The sequence below is a fragment of the Sinohyriopsis cumingii genome, chromosome 1 (assembly GCF_028554795.1).
Source record: "Sinohyriopsis cumingii isolate HCF-2022 chromosome 1, ASM2855479v2, whole genome shotgun sequence".
In the NCBI taxonomy this organism is placed as follows: Eukaryota; Metazoa; Mollusca; class Bivalvia; order Unionida; family Unionidae; genus Sinohyriopsis; species Sinohyriopsis cumingii.
Window position 1 is genome coordinate 50,785,299 of NC_142961.1, and position 23,031 is coordinate 50,808,329.

The following is a 23,031-nucleotide window of genomic DNA, read 5'->3' on the forward strand; positions in this document are numbered from 1 at the left end:
TGCGAACAAAGTCAGGAAGAACAGACGATGACGTCAAAGCCAGGATTGCAAAGGAAGGCCATGACTTTACCACTCATAGAATTGTCTGGAGGAATGATACTATTCCCCTGAAAATGAAGCATAGACTGTTCAATTCAAACGTCAAACCAGTACTGCTCCATGGGGCAGAGGCCTGGAGACATACAAGCTACGGGTCCTCGTCAATACTTGTCTCCGACATATCCTGCTCATGAGACGTCCAGACAGAATTCCCAACCAGGAGGAAAAGCTAATGACACAGCGGAAACCTGTATCCGACAACAGCTCAACATAGCTAGCAATGCCCTGGATTGGAACACGCAAAGCAAACGCAGAATATGATCAGCCATGATTTGGCGACAAACCCTTAACCAGAACTTAAGATCATCAGCATGTCCTCTAGGGATGCAAAAGAGATCGATCCTAGACTGTGACAAATGGAGCGCTGCAGCCAAGGGCTCTGTGATCCAGCAGGAACATTGCTGCTGCTGGTGATGATGATGTATAAATTTGAGATTAATATCTTTGTTTTTGTTTACTATGTATTGGTTTCAAAAGAATAATTTCCGTCACCATCTATTAATACATACACGTATTTTGAATAGTTTCTATTTTAAAAACTTAAAAACTTGAATTGATTTTTTAGGAAGATTGGATTGTGTCACCTCTTCAATTTTTGAGTATCTTAAATTTTCTAGTTTTTCTTTCTTCTAGATCAATTATATTATCTTTTCATTTCATTTAGTCATATATTTTGTATATACTTTTTTCTCCAATATTTTGATGTAATCTTTAAGATAATTCTATATTTAGACCATTTGATTTTCAGCATCGTATCATATTGTATAGCACTTCCAATAATCATCGATATTAATGTTTGTAAACAGAGCTCATCATACATATTAAATTATATCTTACACACTTATATATCGTAAATTCTTAGTGCTTATCTCAGCTACATATATGGTTTTAACCTGATGAACTTCATTTGCGATTGATTTGACATATTCATTGTCCTGTAAAAACTAATTATTAAATTACCATTATATATTACCCTGTTAATTTTGACTTAGGTTTGGTTTTAAATTAGTGTCAAAATGATCAGACTTATAGCCAGTTACCATAGTTGCATCAGTTACCATGCTAAAAATATATTCTGTGTTAAAAATAAATATTCCATCACGACGAAGCACACATCACGAAATTTGATTCTACTGAGTCGGTGTTATATGCATTTGCTTAGCAGGCACACTCGCATGGTGGAATAGTAATTAATTCTCATATATTTACAGGGTCATTCCGGAGTCATCGGAAAGAAATCAAGGTATATTGGATAAATAAAAGAAAATAACAGATATACGGCGGCAATCGTGGTTTGTGATCCAATCAAGTAAATTTGTACCTTGGTTTGCATTTTTAAAACAATGAAATAAAATATGAAGTTACGAGAGCCAACTTCTGTCACCAAATCATATCAAATATGTTTTGAGGGTAGAGAGGCAGCACATTTTAATTTCCTAAATTTCAATCAGAAAACGTGGAAGGTTATGCGTTTTGAGAACTCACGGACATTCAATGCAGACTATAGTTTACAAAATATCCTCTTTAAATGAATTTGTTAGTGCTGTGTTCATATTTTGTATATGTGCATATGAATGTGTGTGTGTGTGCGTGTGTGTGTACGTGTATGTGTGTGTGTAAACTAATATAAAGAGTTATGTGAAATATTTTTCGTAAATTAAGTTATTCTTCTTACAGAAATTTGGACAAATTAATTGTCTGATTTGTTTATAATTATTTTTTACATCGTTCCTTGGCACAGAAAATTAAAGAAATAATAGTAAATGAAACTCTGCGGAAATAATTGTATACATTAGAGATACATTTGTTAAGGTTACTACCTTTGTTTCTGTGTATGCATATAATATGGATTAAATTGAATGGTTCAATATTTATGGTAAAATTTGATTTATATACTTGCCCTCGGTGTATTGTACCGGATATTCTAATAGGCGTCTGTGATACAAATATTTTGGACATACTGAGAATATATAGTTATTCTAATAAAGACTGCAAACGTATCACGTTATGGCTCTATGGTCTTTAACTAAATAACAGAAAACAACAATAACCATTAAGTTTTGTAAAATTCAACAAATAATTTATTTCCCTAGAAAACAAAGTAAAATTTAAAAAGAACTTACAGTATTGTAAATTAATCCCAAATAGTATTAAGTTCTATCACAAGTCCAAAATGGAGAGTTCTAAATGAATTCCAGCAGTGTTCAAATAAAATAAAATAAAATAATGAATCTGTTGATGTGTTGTGGTCTCCGACGTGCTAATATGCTAATGGCCTGGATTTTGGCGACGTGCAAACAGTATTTGGATGTATCACAATGATTTAATCCAAAATGTCCTTGTCTGAATTCATTGTAATTCCAGATTAAGTTTTTAGTCCAATAATATTATTGAGCACTTTACAATTCTAGTGAATAATAATTTGAATAAATTTTTATGTGCATTTAATTTGCATTGTTTGATTGTTATATTTTTTAAATTATTTTTATTTCATTATATTCTTATGCAATGTAACATTGTCTGTTGGACTATACCTTGTCCAAAATGAAGTTTATTTTCTAATTGACCTGGATTATTTATATTTTTAAATTTATTCTGAAAACAACTAATACATAACGAGAATTTTCTTTATGTATATGGGTTTAATATCCGAATCTTTATTAATAGACGTATATATGTTTATTTGGCTCTGGGTCTAGGTTATTGGAATTCTCCTACAATTTACCTGGCGTACCTGACATTGTCCAGGTTCTACATTATAAATTTTAGTAATAGATTTATAATAATAACTAAAATCTTATTTTGTAAACATTAAAACTTTCCAGAAGGTTATTTTCCATTAGGTAATTTAAAAAAAATAAATAGAAAATGCTATTTTTGTACCTGATGTCATTTTGATGACTATGTAAACTTGTTACTGGAAAAACGTATTCATTCGTGTTTTAAGATCTAGCAGAATCAATTGGTAATATTGTTGTGACCAGAAGTTCATTTGGGCTGGAATTTATTTCTTCAAACTATTTAATTCTGTGATTATTTTCTCTGGAAATACAAAAATGCTCTGATAACATTCTTGGAAATAGAGACTTGGATTTACCGTGAAATACAAACAAAGCGATATATTCTCGGATTTTATGGGTAGTACGAATTAAAGACCTTAGAAATGTATGGTTTCAGACATGTCTGGTTGCAGCAAGGTGTAGGTAATATATATGTATTTGTACAAGTAGTAACTTTTACCGTTTTTGAAAGATAATTTTATGTTCATAATTTGAATTATTGGCTTGAATCTTCCAGCTGAGCAAGGCTATAGTCTCATCTTTCATATATTTTTGATATAAAAACTATCTTACATTTCTTAATAGTAAGAATTTTAGAACATTACTAACGAAATTACGCATATTATCTCATCGACCACATGTTTAAACAGGAGGATGAAATAAGCAACATGACATATCGCATGATAATAGAACGGGTCGTTTTTTGTAATATGATAGAAGACTTTCATTTTGTATTAGAATATCAGTGCTATATTAACACTAAATATGCAACTGCACCCCATCATTACTTGAGGTACCCAGATAAGGTCTAATGTGCTGATGTACTTACAAGTAATAAGACCCTACGAAAGTCTACGAATTTTGTTTAGAAAAGCAAGGTTTAGACACGTGATATGGCAGATTCAATGAATGGCACCTTTTCTCTGGAATAAACCTGTATAAGAATAATACTCGCAATTTTGTGTGGGTTTTATTTGGTGGCAATTTGAAAAAGAATTGGTAAATCTGCAATGATAAATTCTGCCAAGATGATATTTATTCTGTAGATTTGTGGAGAAGACAAACATTATCTTTAAGAAAATATTTGTCCAAAGATAACCTGAACTTTGTTCTAACCAATAATTTAAAATCTGAAACAAAAATGGCAAACAAATCTTGCAGTTGTTCAAAAGCAATTGAAGCAAAAAGGATTTTACTGTTAATTTGTACAAATTCTTATGAAGATTATCCCTCCAGATCCATATAATTCTACCGAACGTTTTACCTTCATCACCCTCGGTTTTGTTTCTTTATAATCCCACACGAGTTTATGTTTATTTATAGAATAACAAATATGCACGTGAGAGTGTTTGTGTCTTTAAAAATACAAGCTGTTTAACTCGCTATATTTTATTGTGGATGACAGAAGTTTCATAAGAAGAAATATCGTGATATCCGATAACACTTATTCGAACATTACATTTTTACGGCAGTGTGTGGGATCTGCTCTGAATCAAACTGCTACAAGAATGACACAGTTTCCAATCTTATATCGTCTTTCATCACTCAGTTTACAAAATAGGGACGTTTTCTCATCACACTATACAACACTTTCCTTGGGAAAACTGTATACATATAAATAATTCCCTCCATAACTTTTCCATTATTTCCTATATGCTTATTTCTCAAGGAGCTTGGTCATGTGACCGAATGGTATATTGTGGAAATTCAATGAGCAATTTATTTATTTAACTGATAATTTAAAATAAAGCACACAAACAACAATTCATCCTTTCACTATTAATAAGAAGATATCGAATAATCTGCAACGAATAAAGACAAAATCCATAGTTGTGTTCATTGCTAAGTGCAAAATACAGAGAATGATCAATACTGATAACTGAGAAAGGAGCCGATGTTTGCATTACATGCAAAACAGTAGTAGCATAAATCATACGTAGGTTTCATCTAGGACACAGCTTGAAATTGACTACTGTAGACACAAACACGTGTTTACCATGTTGAAATTTGCATTACGTGATGACAGTCACACCTGTCACCAGATCAGTGAAGTTACCCAGTCTCCTATCAGGATCATATTCGCTCTTGTCCCCCGTACAGAAAAGTCATCCTACCTCCCACCTGGATAATGTGCACACTTCTAATGACCGAACAAATACGAACTTATTCATATGTTTTTATTGCAGTTTTTTTTTTCTCTCTCCAGAATTGGACTCACTTTACGGAACTTAGGATGTAAGAGAAATAGCAAGACACGACGCTACCAAAATGAGATAAGAGTGAGAAATGTTCCGCATCAATGAGAAGGTAATAAAGAAACGAATCCCCTTCCCCGCAATCAAAGAAACAAACACGTATTTTCCTGGATGAAAACATTGACATTTGTCAATACATTTTTTTAAGTTCGTCCCAATGACGTTTAACAATGCCACTTGTTGAGAATGATTGCTGCAGTTTTCTGTAATGAAGTTTATGTTAACACTGATATACACACTTATTGCATGTATAACATTACATCACTCGTGTAACATTTTGCATAACTACTTTTGTTTAACCGCTCCGGTGGCCTACGTGGTTACAGTATCCGACTCGGATGCGGAAGGTCACGTGTTCGAACCCTGGCCAAGTCATACAAAAGACTTAATAATAATAATAATCATACAGTTCAACCCATATTAACTGATTCCACTCTTTTGTATTTTTGCGTAATTTTCTGCATGTTAATTAATTTATTTACATGTTTATGAATATCTTTTTTATTACACACTGGCATTTGGGTTTTATTGTTATGTGAGTTTATGTATATTCATCAACTACTTTTTTGAGCAACGTTTTTTAAACTGTATGGAGTATATCTGGGACTATGGATCTATAATTATGGTTGAGCTACGATAATACCAGAGTATGTGCAATGGATATGTTCTCATGTTGCTATAATTATTCTTTGTAGGAAACCAAAACTGATTTCAATGTTGTTGTTGATATATACTATTTTTATAATGGTATTGCATCACTTGAATAAAAGAAGGAAGAAGAATACGCAATCGAAATGTCAACATTACTTTGCTCAATTAAAATTTCATCATTTTTAATTATTATTATAAACTAATAAAATTCTATCAGATTCTATATTACATTCTATATTTCCACCCACCCCCAAGATGAAATAAAGGTGCATTCAGGGCCCGCGCCAGACCCGGCCAGACTATCTGGCGCCCTAGGCAAGGTTAGATTCTGGCGCCCCCCCCCCCCATATCAATTTCAAAATTTATAAACAATACATTTTTTTAAAAATGCGCCCCCTTGAAACCAGCGCATTAGGCTGCTGCCTAGTTTGCCTATATCGTAGCGCCGGCCCTGGGTGCATTGAAACATTTAATCTTTCTTTTATTGTCTGACATCTTCGATTAACGGAATAAAGCGAATCAAATCCATCTTAAACTGCTAATTAGATATGCCACGCGTTCGTAGTCAGTATTAGGGTGGCGGCAGATCATGATCTCAGTCAACAGCAGAGAAAGTGAAGGCTTAAATTGTTCATATTCATTAATTATCCATTAAAGTGTGCATATGAATACACCTATCTGCATAAATTTCAAGGATAGATTTGAGTATATTTGATTAAAAAGACGTTCCAGAGTAAATATCGATGAAATTTTAAGTCAAGCAAACCCCGCCTACCCCCACCCTCTGCGAAGCTGAGAAAATGGTTTGAGACAGAGTTTTTCAAATTTATTTCATCTTACCTGGAGAAAGTTTAACAGCTCGGATGGTCGGCATCTGTCGGCCCATCGGTTCTTTGTTATCTTCTTTAGAAAGAAGGAGATACATATGTTGCATATAAATCGGAACATCGTCCAATCTTGGAATGTGCCTGTCTGAAGCGTCCTTCAAATTGAAAGGGTATAATCTCTTAGCGTTTTTGACATCCAGATTTTGCATGAAAGTTTCAAAGCCTTGGCGGTAAGATTGGCTAGAAGCTGCTTGTATGTTTGCATGTTTCGAAGGAGAAGGTTGCTCTGGATGGATGTTGGAATTAGAATCCGTCCACGCATCTAAATGTTGGAGATCTTCACTTTGATATCCAGCTTCCTTCCGACTGGTATGCTGTTCTGCTGCCTCTGCCTCTGACGTGACATTTGTAGAGGAATCAGAAAGAGGTCTTGAAGAATGTTCAGAATGTCTATGTCTATGTACGGTTCCGTGTCTGTTTTGTTTGTCACCTGTGGCAGCTGTATGCTCGATGGTTCCATCGGATTGGAAGCCGGGTTCAAATTTGTTTGAAGATAGTGGAGCTTTGTTTGAATGTCTTGAGTGTGTGTGATTACGATGAGTTTGCTTTTTAATCGATGATATAGTGTCGGACTCCGCTATCTTTGGATCATTTATGTGTGAACTGCTGTCCTTTGTGTATTGAACCTGACGTTTCTGAATTTTATATTTTCCTGGACTATTAAGGTCAATGTCTTTCATATAGCTGACAGCCCCCAAGAACCCATTCTTTTCCCCATCCAGACTGCGTTCACGCCTCCTTAGAAATCGTCTGTGTACCTCATTTAAATTTGACCTTTTGTGATTGTCTCTTCTTCCGACGTATTTGCTATTTAAGTCCAACGATTTGGAAGAATGTCTTAAATTACGAAGAGAAACATAATCCCACCTTCCTTCGTTTAATGGTTCCCAATAGGCAAAATCAGCAACACGACTTTCATCATCCATAACACTGTTGGGAAACGATTTTACATTTGTACGCTTCATTGACGCCAACTTTCTTGCATGAATAAAATTCAATAATTCAAAAATACAAAGAATCAACACACTGAAAGAATACCGGTACACATTAGCTCCACACATTGTATTCACTAGAGCACTGGAGACAATTAAGAAAATTAATGGGAAAAAATCTCACACTATGCAACTAAGGACATCTAGAGCAAACTCGTTCACAATAATGAATGTTATCAATGGTATACATTTCGTAAACTAATAGAAGCATATAAAGGTTATCTGTATAGTTGTAGCGCAACACTCCATTGGTTTGGGTCTACAACCAACCAGTGACTGCCTGTAGGTGGTGAGTAGTGTGTTATGATTTTAAAAAAAAATAACCTGCTTATCATCGAGCCACAGCAAAATGAACTGTCTATTAGAACAAGGTAGTAATCGGTAATGAGTATCACAAGAAAGATATAATAGAATTGCTCGCGCATGTCGCTGGGTTTACTGATGTTTGACGGTTTGATGTAGTACATTTTAGTATATAATCTATATGTTACTTAGTAAAGATCCGTTCGAGGCCAATGCAATATCGTATTGATGGATCACATAAAGTTATTGTAATAAATCCAAAGGGGGTTTAAAGCATGTGCAAAGAAGCTTCTAAACTGATATTATTTGATATGTTTCACATCACTGGGGCACCAAGTCTGATGAATATTTCACAGTGTATGTGTATCAACACCAAGTTTGATGAATATTTCACAGTGTATGTGTATCAACACCAAGTCTGATGAATATTTCACAGTATATGTGTATCAACACTAAGTCTGATGAATAGTTCACAGTGTATGTGTATCAACACCAAGTCTGATGAATATTTCACAGTGTATGTGTATCAACGCCAAGTCTGATGAAATGTTCACAGTGTATGTGTATCAACACCAAGTCTGATGAACATTTCACAGTGTATGTGTATCAACGCCGTTTAAGATAACCCCAAAACTTACAGTTATCTATTCACTTTGGGGACCAGATCGTATCGCTGCGTAACGTAAATGACGTCTGTGTTTTCATGCCTGCCTCGTGAAAATATTAAGGCTGGATTTGTTTGTTTGTCAAGCATGACATAAACCACAACATTATTAATACTGTCATCAAAATCTTCGATGGACGAACCATTATTGATTTCAGTGATGAATTCAACATCTTCATCGGCGATGGAATGTTTTGCAGAATCATTAAATTTCCTGAGGACATTATAACATGGCTGGTCGTCCGCGGACGGCGCTACTAGACAAAGTTTGTCCCATTTGAGCCACCCAGACGGACCAATGATAATGGCGCGAACAGAATTCAGTAACGCTGGATGATGTTTGGCGGTGTTTGTTCTTTTGTCGCGGAAAAAGTCAATCACGTTCATGTTGTAGAAATCTATTATTTATAATAATGAGTCAGTATTGTATTCGATGCAAGATGGTCACTAATACCAGTAGATTAAAACAATAACGACAAAGAATCATAGGAGAGCATTTACAGGTACGTGAGTAAAATGTGGCAAAAAATATGTTTGTGTCTTCTAGAACTACCAGTGGTGATGTTGCTGCAGCGCTCTTGAAATTGCTAGGAACTCAATGGACTAAGTATCCGGGTGAAACAATACCTATAAAAATTAAAAATAGGAGAGAGTCACTGGCCAACTGATTGATAAGGACGGCGATGAGCGGTAAAGTAGCGTGAGGGCGGGCAATTAATTGTCTGGTAATTAATAACGGAGTCGATTTATTATAGTCCAAGAGGATACCGGAAAGGCACAGTAGCGATTAGCAAACTCGCTGATGCCGAGGTGTCAAGCGTGATGTTGCTGCATATTGGTTGTCGCGACAGGCAATATGGCAAATTTATTTAGCACCACCTAAAGCCATTTGATATGGATGGTTTGATGTCAGTATTCCCAACGAAGTTCATCAGGGCAGATAACTTGTTTTTGCCCCACGACACTATTGTGACTAGCACAGAACGTAAACGACAAAGTCGCACTTACAGATACGTGTTGACGGTTGCAAGGATGTGATGTGATGTGATTTGGATTTTTACGCAGCTTTAATAATTTTTCAGTCATATCGTTACGATGACTGCAATGTAGCAGTTTATAGTGATGTCTAGCACAGGGGCATCATGCTGGAGACATGTAGCATGATGTTCCACTCAGTCACATTATCCTGACACCAGGCCGACCAGTCCTAACACTAACCTCTTAATGCTGAGCGCCAAGCGAAGCAGCTGTTAACACCACTTGTATAAGTCTTTGGTATGACTCGGCCGGGGATCGAACCCACGACCTCCTTCATCCGAAGAAGACGCTCTAACCACTAGGCCACTTCTTAGGTGCAAGGAAGCGGAACCATTATCAACTGTAGCCGTAGTCGCGTTTGAACGAATTTATCAACTTGGCTGTCTACACTGGCCACGATTGCTACAGGCTGATCCTGTCAAAGAATTTATTGGCGTAGTATCATCGCTGACGCAGAGCGATTGTTTGTGTTATGTATATTTTATTTTATTGTTTGTCTGTTAGTTTTAATTTTTTTTATTTCATTACATGTTATTGTAATGTAACAGTGTTTGATGGACTTGACCTTGTCCTAAATTGAGTTAATGTATGCTTGACCTGATTGACTTTATTACTTTTTTATTTCATTTATGTAAACAACTAATAACAGCTTCATTATTCTCTATGCGTATGAACTTATTAATCAGGATTATTATTCAGGTAAACAAGAAGGCGTTTATGTTGTTGTTGTTATTTTGGGTTTAACACCATTTTTCAGTACAAGATAGACTGTACATAGCGGCCAGTATAAATGGTGAAGGAAGAACGCGGGAAAACCCCGGAAAGAGCCATCGACACGCGAGAAACAAGAAGGCGCAAATATGTTGATCAGGGTCAGTGTTTTGGAGGTTCCTAAGTGAATTTTGTAGGCTATTGTGTTGTAAATAAACAACGATCATGCGCTCATTCTAGAAGGCTATGTTTCATTAGGTAATGGTTATTTTTAGAAAATGATAATTGTGACCCGAGGTCAAGCAGAGAACTCTATTATTGTGTGACTGTAAGAATTTTACCAGTCGTACTTTAATATCTAGCACTTCAAGTTGTATTACGTTGTGACCAGTTTAGGCTGAATTTTATTTTCTTCAAACTATTGAATTCAAGCGAATCTTTTCTCTGGAAATACAAAAGTGCTCTGAAAAAATGCTTGAATAAAGACACTATTTATACTGAATTCAAGCCTGGAATAATATTTCCGTGATTTAACAAGAGACTGTTGACACATCAGCACTTCGCAGGCCATAACAGGCACGTTTTTGCCTTCAATTTTGGATCTCTTCGGAACTTAAAATCAGATTTATTCCGTATTTTTATTACTAGGACTTATTTCTTCAATTATTGGATTATTTTTGTATTTAATTCGCAATAATGTAAGTTCTTTTTTCTCCTTTTTCACTTTATATTGTAGGGAAATAAATTCTTTGTTAAATTTTCGTTGTCTTCACTCTTTTCTGTTACTTATTTTAAGAGCATAGAATCGTAACATTGGGAGAACAGTATGCTCAAGAATTACTTCAATTAATTCCTTAACGAAATTCCTTTACTTTTAGTCTCACTCACAGGTTCAACATTTCTTAAATTGGTAGAAAATAAACTATACCTATTTAACGGACATCTGCATCTAAACGTATTGTTGTTTTGAAATCAGTTGAATTTTAATTAGTTTATTTATTGTAAGCTATAAAAATCCTTCTCAGATAAATAAGCCCCTACCCCAGCCCCGCCTGTGTTTATACATATATGTATTATAGGTGGGTATGATATCACGTACTCTTAAAATAGAGTAATTCTTTGCAGACAGACCTGTCCAAAACATATATGTGAGCTAAAGTCGGGTGAAGGGTCCTCTTGGCGATAGGTACAGAATATTAATGGGTGTAATCCCGTGCTTGACAACTTATTATTAATCCATGTGGAGTAACACAACACTAACAAAACATCATGTCCTGTTTCCTTTATGAAATACGTGGATACAAACGTCCGTTACGAAATACCGGTAAATATCTAAACCGTACGTGGTGGTGTTCATAACAAATTTGTAGGCAGTCAGATGAATGACATCAGCCCCAATCATTGTCCATCAGTCTGAACACAGTTTGGGGGTTATTGATTTACTGGACTATCAAAATCCGAGTTTCGGTGTGCACTCAGGTTGAGGAATTTCGTGAATACGGGGCATGGTCTGAAAAATGGCTGACAAGTAGTTTATTTTGACTGGACTATCTTCCGATACGTGTGACTTTAAAGTAAATATAGCTAATTTCATGTACCGAAATAATTAAGCTATATTAGGATCTTGGGGTAGAATCACCATGTTACTTGCAATCATGGCATATGATAGACATAAAGCAGCTATGGACTTCTAAGCTATTGCATATGCTATAGACATAACGCAGCTACGGACTTATACACTACTGCATATGCTAAACATAAAGTAGCTAAGGATTTCTAAGGTATGACATATGCTAGACATAAAGTAGCTATGGACTTTTAAGCTATGGCTTATGCTAGACATAAAGCAGCTATGGACTTCTAAGCTATGGCTTATGCTAGACATAAAGCACCTACGGACATACAGGATGCGTTGACTTTATATTAGTATCTCAAAGCTTAATGCTAAATGAAAACATGTCAAAAATAGTAAACCGTAATGGTATTGATAAGGTCGATAAGAGTAACAGAATCCCTCATATGCGTCGGTTGGAATATGAAAACGCCACGCAAGGGTCATAATTTTGCGTCCGACACGTGTTCCTGGACATAATTTTAAACATCTAACTGTAAAAACAACTTATTTAGGAAACGTTCTATTGTTTCGAGTGTAGTTTTAATTCCCTTGGCGGTAGATGGGAATAAGCATCGTCTCAGCATCACTCCCCTTGCTTCTGGCTTTGATTTTGTTGTTGTTGTTTTTTTTTTCGTGGCTATTTAATGCTTACTTTTCTGTTAAAGCATAAGTAGTGTCGATCTATATCACATCTAATCGTGGAGTACCTTTTCGGATTCTATGAGGAAGTGACCCCTCCCAAATATATATATATATATATATATATATATATATATATATATATATATATATATATATATATATATATATATATATATATATAATGTGTGTGTCTTTACTCCGCTGGGCATCTATTAAAATATGTGCTTCATCAAATGATCTGACTGACGGAAGAATACCGAGGTGTGTAAATTTGCTTACTATTTCTAGTGTTGTGTCACCACAATATTTATTGAGAACATACCATCTTTAAATAGCACAGTCTTTGTCTTAAAAACGTTCACTTTAAGGTTGTGACAATTCATATCAAAAGCTCTAAACCATTTTAAAGACATTTTTGCGTGAACTCAAACATTTATATGAATATCATCAGGGGAATATAAATTGAAAATCTTTATCATGTTAATATCAATGCCCTCTGTACAATGATGTGTATTAAAATCATTTTGAAACATGGCAAATACAAAGCGTGACAGTCGCTCACCTTGCCTTATTTCAAGACCATGTGAAAATTTATTACCAATTATACTAGTATACCTAACCCTAGACTTTCTAAGTACCTAGTCAGTTGTATCTTGCAGAAGTGTCATTAACACTAGACGTGACAGTATAATACACAGATTCCATAATATCCAAAATACTTCGACTGAATAAGTTTATGTCATACGTTATAAATTATCACGCGATCAAATGATCTGGTTACATCTATAACATTACAAAGCAATTCTTTGCGTATATTTTATGATCTGGTTACATCTATAACATTACAAATCAACTCTTTGCGTATATTTTATGTATGCAAATAAAGCCCATGCAAAATTCGAACCTTTTAAAAAGTAAAATTTTATTTCTAAATCCTGCCTGCGCTTCAATAAATACGGGGATAATTCTCTGCCCAGTAATTTATTATCCGAGTACACTACTAACGCCGCTGGTTAGAGTTGTTGTTAATGTCATTTAAGGTATCCTTTTATGCAAAGGAATCAGAGCATGTAGAAAATGTCACGCTCAAAAACACTATTAACCTGGTTATATAACATTTCAATAGGCAATTCATACGACAGAAACTCACTGATAAATATACCTGAACAGCCATTCCAACCAAGTTTTAAGTTTTACAAAGCTTTACCAATTTCGGACAATGAAAGTTCAATATTCAATTCACAAAACATAGTTTTTTAAACACCTTGCACACATTTGTCACTGTGGTATAAAATGTCACCATTAATCTAAACGGTAATTGATTGCCATAAAGTTCGCCATATTAACATTACATATTTTAAAGATGACATACTCCTTCATCGATTTCCAGTAAAATTTTGCATTTCTTACTCTTGTTGACATAAAAGGTAAAATATGAAAGTTTATGTTTGCACTTATTTTTGTAAACTTTCATACTAGAAATTCCCATATTAGTTCTTGTTATAAATCGGAATAGCATTGTTTACTAATAATTGCATGTCAAAGTATGATCCTTGCAAAAGTTGGCACAGGTATTACCGGAACTTACTATGTAGGTGGAACACAATTTGCAGATTTTTCATCATTCGCTTGACTTTCTATGTACCTGGTCATTTGTATCTTGCAGAAGTGCCATTGAGACGAAGACAGAGTCCTAGCGTAGATTGTCTACGAGCGTCGACAATGATGGGTGCTTGTGACCAACCAGCTGTGAAAACACCAGACTCCAACTCTCGTATAAGTTGTTTGTAGGGACAGAGGACAGACGTCGGTAAGCGAACTGGCAATAAATCATCACAACCGCCGGCTGCATGCGACTGAACACGTCGTAATGGCCCTGTCACATACGTCCTAGCAACGCTTCTACGCCTGCCGGGGTATTGGTACGCAGAAATCTCATGGCCTTCGCGACGTCATCCAGTACTGCTAGTAGCAGATCCCCATAGTTGTGTTGATGATTGCTTGACAACAGTGCGGACACGCATAACACAGAAGTCTCACCCAGGAATGATCGTATGACTTACAACTTGTCTAAGTTGTGCGGTGTCATGGCGAAAATCAGGTTCCTTGGATAAAGTGCCCCGCCTCTTACGTCTAACAATGTTGATTCGCCCGATGTGAGTACTGACTGGATCAACATCATCAAGCACTGCACTGGTCAGGACATGAGTAGGCTTATCTCTTGCATTCACGTAAATGGAGTCTAAACATAGCTACCTCGACAAGGTTTGGACCATCTTCTTAGTTTTGAGTAATTTACGGGCCGTGTACCACTCACGGTTGATACGGGTTTATTTCTGGTCGTCTTCTTGTACATGTAACCTGTCACGTTTGCTACGCACCAGCTATAAAGTCATGTATTTGCTATAATTTACTGTCTTGAAAATATTACTGCGGCCATGTGTTTGATGTCAAAAGATTGCCATAGGCTAGTGTTGAACTCTTACGCAGTGTTACAGTGACCTGCCAGAGACCGGAAACTTGAGTTGGCGAAGGCGACTGCTCGCATCATTTGACAAAGGCTTGCCGTATCACACCTATGTGTTACAGCTTAGATAAGAGGGAAGCCCGCGAAGTGAATTAGCCGTGTTCTTATCCGTACCCACGTTGACATACAAGGAGATGGTGTGTGAGTGTGTGTGATTTGGTTTTTCTAACGTAGCTTTAACAATTTTTCAGTCATATCGCTACAATGTATACAGTGTGACAGTTTTTAGTGATGTCTAGCACTGATGCATCATACCCCAGACATGTAGCATGTTGTCCCACCCAGTCACATTATCCTGACACCAGGCCAACCAGTCCTAACACTAACTTCTTAATGCTGAGCGCCAAGCGAGGCAGTTGTTAGTACCATTTCTTGCAAGTCTTTGGGTTGACTCGGTCGGGGGTCGAACCTACGAACTTCCGCATCCGAGACGGACGCTCTAACCACTAAGCCACCGGAGCGGTTCAGCGAGAGGGACATTGTCCGCTAAGTTTGACTGGGTCGGTTCACAGCTCTATCCACTCCTCGGAATTGAGATAGAGGATGTGATTACAATTCCAATCCGAATTATAACTTTCAGAACTAGGAAATAAAAAGTTAGTTTCGCCTGGGAAGATGCTAATTCATTCATAATTTGGCGGCAAAACATAGAGATAGATTCTAAGAAAAGTAAACGCTTCGAAAGGTCAGTAAGTTATTTGCTCGACTTGTGCAGAATATTACGGCATCATGATTGTAATTGTTTGTAGTATGTATACTTAATTACTAGCTTCGTTTAGTATGTAGAATTACCTTTGTAGTGTTTCATTTACATGTGTATTTGAGTAATGGGCTTGAGCCTACTTAGAGAATTATTAGATGCGAGGCGGAATTATGTAGATTGCTAGTTTATGGTCAGAATTAATTTTGTAGTTCGCTATTAGGTTACTTCGTAGTAATTTATTAATGCGTTATGTTAGGACTTACACATAATTGAATTGTGAATTTGGAAAATGGGTGAAGTATGTAAGATTAGTTACTATGGATGCATGCATATATCAGAGCATGGATATTTGAATGTTTGTGTACTTTGCATGCGTTGTAAGGTAAAGAATGTGTGTGTGTGTGTGTGTGTGTGTGTGTGATTTGGATTTTTAACGTAGCTTTAATAATTTATTGTAAAGAAATGCATCTGATGATTGTGATATTGTTGAGTTTAACAGGATTAGGAATATGTACTGATGTGACCGAATTTATTACTGTATGCATAAGAAGTAATTGATTCCGTGATGTATTATGACGTTTGTTTTACCATACAAGAATGTATGGGTATCTCGATGTGGATGAATGCGTGACCGGAGAAATTTCATAACCGTAATATGATGATAGGCTGTGTATAGTATGAGATGAGATACAAAAAAAATTGTACCATCCTTGTGTTTTCACAGGAAGCTTTTTAGGGGACACAGAACTTCGGTTTGGATTGAGTCTTGAGTGTTCAAAAACTGGAGACGGAAGTGAGACTAGCTGAAACAGTTGAAGTCTACGGAAGTATAGTCGGTTGAGAGAAGGTGGAGGAGGAGGAAAAAGTGGAGAAGAAGGAGTATAAAGAAGTCGACGAGGAGGAGGAATTTGGAGAAAGTCGGGGAGGAAGAGGAGAAGAAATTGGGAGAAATAGGACAGAGAAGAATACCACAGATGAGTAGAATACAAGGACAGGTGGAAATAGACCTCACGCTGATAATCAAGTGATGCAATAGGCTATTAAGGGTCGAGCGGAAAGATTGTAACTGGGAATTTGAATCATTTGATTTTTGAATTATTATGAAATTGTTATTCATTGATGTTCAACCTTTTTGTATATTTAACCATCTAACCATCGGCATTGCTGACTGAGGGCTCGGAGCTTTACAATTACTTTTAGCTAATTTAACTTCCAACCAAAATCGAACCTGGATGGGACTTCTGTGAACTTTTGGGAGTACCCCACCCCACCCAACCATAACAACCCTCACGAAACCATTATAGCAAAACTTTTTCACTACTCTTAGTACACCTGATTTTTTTCCATACTGATATTAAGTTTGTTTCACATACCCAAAATACGAAATATGACAACTTAGTATGATGAACGAGGATTTCATATTCCTCCGTCGAACAAAAAAATGTCCCAAAATTCTTGGCGCTATTTTTCTAAATACTTTATAAAATACATGTATTAAAAATATCGAGGAAGGATTTAATACGATGGATGAAAAGTGTGTGTAGTGATGCTTATGAGAGAGAGAGAGAGAGATGAGAAGCTAAGAGCTACATGCACGTTTAATAAATCTTTAGATCAAAACGATCATTATCCGACTTAATCTATTTGTCTGTCAAGATCCAACATATGCAGCTTCACCTAACCCGCACACAATATGTCGACGGAATAATAAAGTCCCAGATATATATAAGCTGATCATAATTTACTGATACACTTCTGGTCATATAAAAGATATTTAAAACATTTTGACAAAGAAAAATCATAGTCCAAGTAATTTATTATGTACTAAGGTACAAACAATCTTCACGAAACCAACACTGAGCGAATACATGCCGGTTAAAAAAATAAATAAATTTTAAAAAAATTTCAAATAGCCGGCAACTCAGACGGGTTCAAGAGAATGTCTTCAAAATATAAGATGACTATCATACTTTTGAATTTTAGAAGTGAGTTGGATATTCCAAATAGTCAAAGATATGCATGACTAATTCAAGGACTAAGCATGACTAATTCAAGGACTAAGGATGACTAATTCAAGGACTATGCAATGCTAATTCAAGGACTATGCGTGACTAATTCAAGGACTATGCGTTTCCGGCAGAGAATAGTAGAGACACGAAAGTTCCTAGATAAGGCTACAGACAACCTTATTTTCATTTTAAAAAAATCAATACCCCATCCCCTACTAAACAAAAGTAATTTAAAAACAAAGAACACCATATCGCCCCCGATTAAATGTTTTAGACTATATTCTTCCACAATCAGTCAGAAAAAAGCCTTATTTTCATTTTCCAAAATAAGCACCCAACCCAAAACAAACATAAATTATTTTCAAAAACAAACGCCTTAACCCCACGATACAATTTGGTTTAGACAGTATGATTCTTGGCTCAGTCAGAAAATACCCGTTTTTCCGTTTTTAAAAATAAGCAGCCAACACCAAGAGACAAAAAAAACCAAACAACTAATAACATGAATCCAGTTCTGAGATTAATAAAGTCCAACAGCTTTCGAACCCTAGTCTGAGAAGAGGAAATGGACGAGATACCACCCGTCATTATTTTATTCAGATACTACCCCCTGTTTACCCCGCCCCACCCCGGCTACAACATTAAATAAAATGTGTACCGGTCATTATTTTCTATTGTCATTTTTATAGAATTATAACTTTACCAAACTAAATAGCAAACGATTGTAACGGAAACATATGCTTTTAAAGCATATCACACACAAAAACCCCCAATATCTTGCAATCAACACCAGGTAAAGAGACTTTAAGATTAAGGTATGAGCCGATGCCGTTAAATCAGAAATAGAAAGAGATACAAAGACATTTAAAACTGAATTACGCACATAACTTGTATAAGAGTATTGCAATAAATAGTAGAACTGATGGAACTACAAACTAGGTAAGTGGATTAGCTTAAAAAGTAATACCTGGTAGTATAATGCTTTCATCTTGTTTTTTAAAAAACAGTATGGTGATCAGTATATGATCATGATATCAGAAAAAGAACCATTTATTATTACAAGTGATGATTTAATAGGTAAGTCAAATTTAAATTGTTCCTTGGAAATTTTATGGTTAAAAGTACATGTCGAACATTGGCTGATATCTATGGAATTTTCTTTTCTCATTCATGTTTTGCTGAATACATCTTACATAATATAAGTGCCTTTCAACATTACGTTACTGAGATTTAGAAGAATAATAGCATTCAAGTTTAATTTTTTTATTCTATTAGAGACAACGAATGCCACCTTCATTTATGGTTCAAAGCCAATCACGGATTTGTACTGTTGATGACTGTGCTGGTGAAAAATACATTATAAAAGAATAATTTACATGTTATCTACAAGAGTACCGTTACTTTTCATTATTAATCTCTGAGGTTGATATGATAATCCCCTGCCTTTATTTATCAAATTAAAAGAAGCTAGCAGTATCAAAATGTATTTCCATCAAATAGTGTAATCAGCGTAAGCATTAAATATGGTAAGAGCAATAATTGTGATAAGAGGGGCAAATAGTAAAGATTCAACAATCAAATAAGGTAAACGTATATTTCAATTATTTAATCCAAATGATGCAAATGATAAAACAAAAAAACATGATAAAACTTTAGAAGAATTGCAGAAATCATAATAAATTAAACGACAACTGGGCAAATTCAATCGATTACAGTAAAGGATAATTAAGAGAACAATGTTTGGTTTCTCAAAACTTGTATAATTTAGAGACAGCTTTTTTCTTTCTTCTTCTACTCGTCCAGATGCCGTTTTAGAGAAACCTAAGCAGACTGGACTTCATGACTTTTACCAGTCTTTGGATACACAGATCATTTATAGTAATGATTTTTGTTTTGCTGTTGAAATGGGCGCTAATTCATTGTTTGGGGTTGGGGGTTGGGAGGGGAGATAATTAACTGTAATCATAGAGATAAAGAGACATACACCAGGTAGCACAAAATCTGAACAAATGCTTCAAGTGGTATTACCTAGATTAGGGACAAATGTGTTGAATTTACCTGGTGGTTTCTTTATTTTACCTTCTTTCTTTTTTTGTGTTCAATATAAAATTTATTAAAAGAGATGCTTAAATATAGTTGTTACCAATATGGGAAGAATGTTTATCGCATATGTTACAATTTCTTACGGTAGTAATGGCATTGTTGAAGTTCAATGAATACTGGTCGTCATTGGCGTTTAACGATTTTTGGCTACCAGTATAGGTGAGAACAAAGAAATTAGCGCAAGGAATAATTATGGAAAATCTTATAAAGTTATGATTAGTATCGACCAATCACATGATTTGTTTTTCTTCAAAATTTTGGATTTACAGTTGCATTAGAAAATGCATCTAAAGTAGTAGACGGTGAAAACCAAGATTATGAGTTAGAGAATATTAATTCCAATAAAAGACAGGTACTTAGGATATAACGGTTCTTTGTGTTTATGAATAGTACATAAATAGAATTGCCTTTGTCTATGATTACATTACAAAAAGCGGTAACTGTTGATGTGGCATGTAACACGATTTTAAAGCCTGTTGTACATAATTCATCAATGACTAGTTTTAAAGGAATAATGATACTTTGTAGAACAGACAGAGAAAATATGCTGAAAAGTATTTCAATTCAACATCAGAAAAAAAAATGTATTACTGTGGAAGAATTACAATGTGTTTTCTTTATTCATAGGGAATACAATGATTACTGTTGAAGGATGGGTTTATTCATAGAGTTATAAAATAAGTCAATATTGTAACGAAATATTTTAACGAGGAGAAAAACACACTGAAATTAGCAATATTAGTGTTATGAATTTATCAATATTAGTGTTATGAAATTAACAGTATTAGTGTTATGAAATTAGCAATATTAGTCTTATGAAATTAACAATATTATTATTATGAAATTAGCAATAATAGTGTTATGAAATTAGCAGTATTAGTGTTATAAAATTAGCAATATTAGTGTCATGAACTTGTATAAACGGCCCATCCTTGTTTATGGCTGGACTTAAGAATTTCACAAACACAACCACGCCGCACATACGCGTACGTACAGCATATTTTATTTATTTATTTATTTATTTATTTATTTATTCAGGAAACATCTTGAACAGTAAATTATAGCCTATACTATTTTTTGCTAATAAAATAACTAAAATTTGAATCAATGGATAGCAGTGAAATCTATTTAGGTGATGACAGGGTAACAGGTATGACGTTTGGAAAGTTTACCAGATATAATACGAATGGTACATTCCAACCATAGGTTTATTATATATGGTTGTGAAATAGAATGAAACACAAATAAAACAAAATATATCAAAAATAAAACAATTACTTACGACATGTAATGTGACGACTGCAAACCAGTCAATGTCCTGATGGAATAATTAATTATTTTGCAGATGCAATGAATGGGACAATATAAATTGAACTTCAACTATATTTCGAACATTCTAAATTATATATATATATATATATATATATATATATATATATATATATATATATATATATATATATATATATATATATATATAACATAATGACATAATGAACTATAAATTAGTGCATGAAATACTGAACAAGAGGGGTCAGGGAATAAAATAGGCAGAAAATATATCAATTTTAAGCTAATTGCTAAGTTTGCTAAAGCCAAATATGATAAACAAAGTATAAACTACCCACTCTTGTTATACAGGATACTTCCAATCAAACATATCGTCAATAATAATCTATACAACCAGTCAACATAGTAATAATAATCTATACAAATAGCCAACTTAATAATAATCTATACAGCCAGTCAACACAATAATAATCTATGCAAAAAGTCAACCTAATAATAATCTATACAACCAGTAACATAATAATATTCTATACAACCAATCAAAATAATAATAATCTATACAAGTCAATATAATAATAATCTATACAACCAGTCAACTTAATAATAATCTGTACATCCAGTCAACATAATAATAATCTATACAACCAATGAACATAATAATAATCTATACAACAAGTCAATATAATAATAATCTATACAACCAGTCAACATAAAAAGAAATCCTCATAATGAATGACCATACCCTTCTTTTATTATATTTATTGTTGGAATACTCATTATTAGTTTTAGCATATCATAATAAGAATCGTTAAGTAATTTTCCTCTAATTCCTGGTGAAATCATCAGGATCGTATCATAATATGTAGCTTACTTATTTTCATACTAGTATGAAAAACCAGTCCAGGAGCAGTAAAACAAAATGTGTTAGATCTTGTTTATAATTATTAATACATACATTTCTCAATTCTTCAAAACTACCACGCAACAATGAAATATCATTCTTTGCATTCTGTTTATGTAACTCACCAAGGAAATTCTGTTGGAAAATTGTTTATGATATAATCCGCTTCACAAATTCTTGCTAAAGTAGTTTAATGTGGCTTTTGCTTATTATATATTTAATAATTTTGACAAATCATTTTTTCCAAGATAATAATAATTGTTCTCTTCAAATACAATTGCATACCTGATCGACTCATTCAGTCTAATTGATGTATGAATCTCGCCTTATTTTGGTCAATATATTTTCATATGTAGCGTTAAAATAAATTGTGACCAAAGACCAATGCGTACAAAAACTCTTCTGACTAAATATTGTGTCTAGTATATCATGCACATTTGACTAAATATTCTGTCACTATATGATGTGCATTTGACTAAATATTGTGTCTAGTATATCATTTACATTTGACTAAATAGTGTGTCTAGTATACCATCAACATGTGACTAAATATTATGTCTTATATATCATGCACATTTGACTAAATATTGTGTCTAGTGTATCATGTACATTTGACTAAATATTGTGTCTAGTATATCATGTACATTATTGAACTTAACTCTCCATTTCATTCTGTTCATTATTCTCTCGGGCGATGTTGCATGTGTTTTATGCAACAATGCCCGAGACAATAATGAACAGAAATGAAATGTAGCGTAAAGGTGAATAATATACTTGATAATAATAAGCCAATTTTCCTCATTCAGAGTTTAATCGACAAAACGATCTGGAATTTTTAATGAAAATCCAAATCTTTCTAAT

General features: G+C 34.4%; 1 protein-coding gene across 1 annotated transcript in view; it reads right to left on the reverse strand.

Annotated features, from left to right (window-relative positions):
* The window catches only part of LOC149806854 (uncharacterized), a 45,710-nt gene extending 37,770 nt beyond the window's left edge, over positions 1-7,940 (reverse strand). The window contains exon 1 of the mRNA XM_089958672.1: positions 6,626-7,940. Coding sequence (XP_089814798.1) covers positions 6,626-7,733 — 1,108 coding nt within the window. The 5' untranslated portion in view covers positions 7,734-7,940. The remainder of the gene's footprint in view (positions 1-6,625) is intronic.
* Between the last annotated feature and the right edge of the window lie 15,091 nt (positions 7,941-23,031).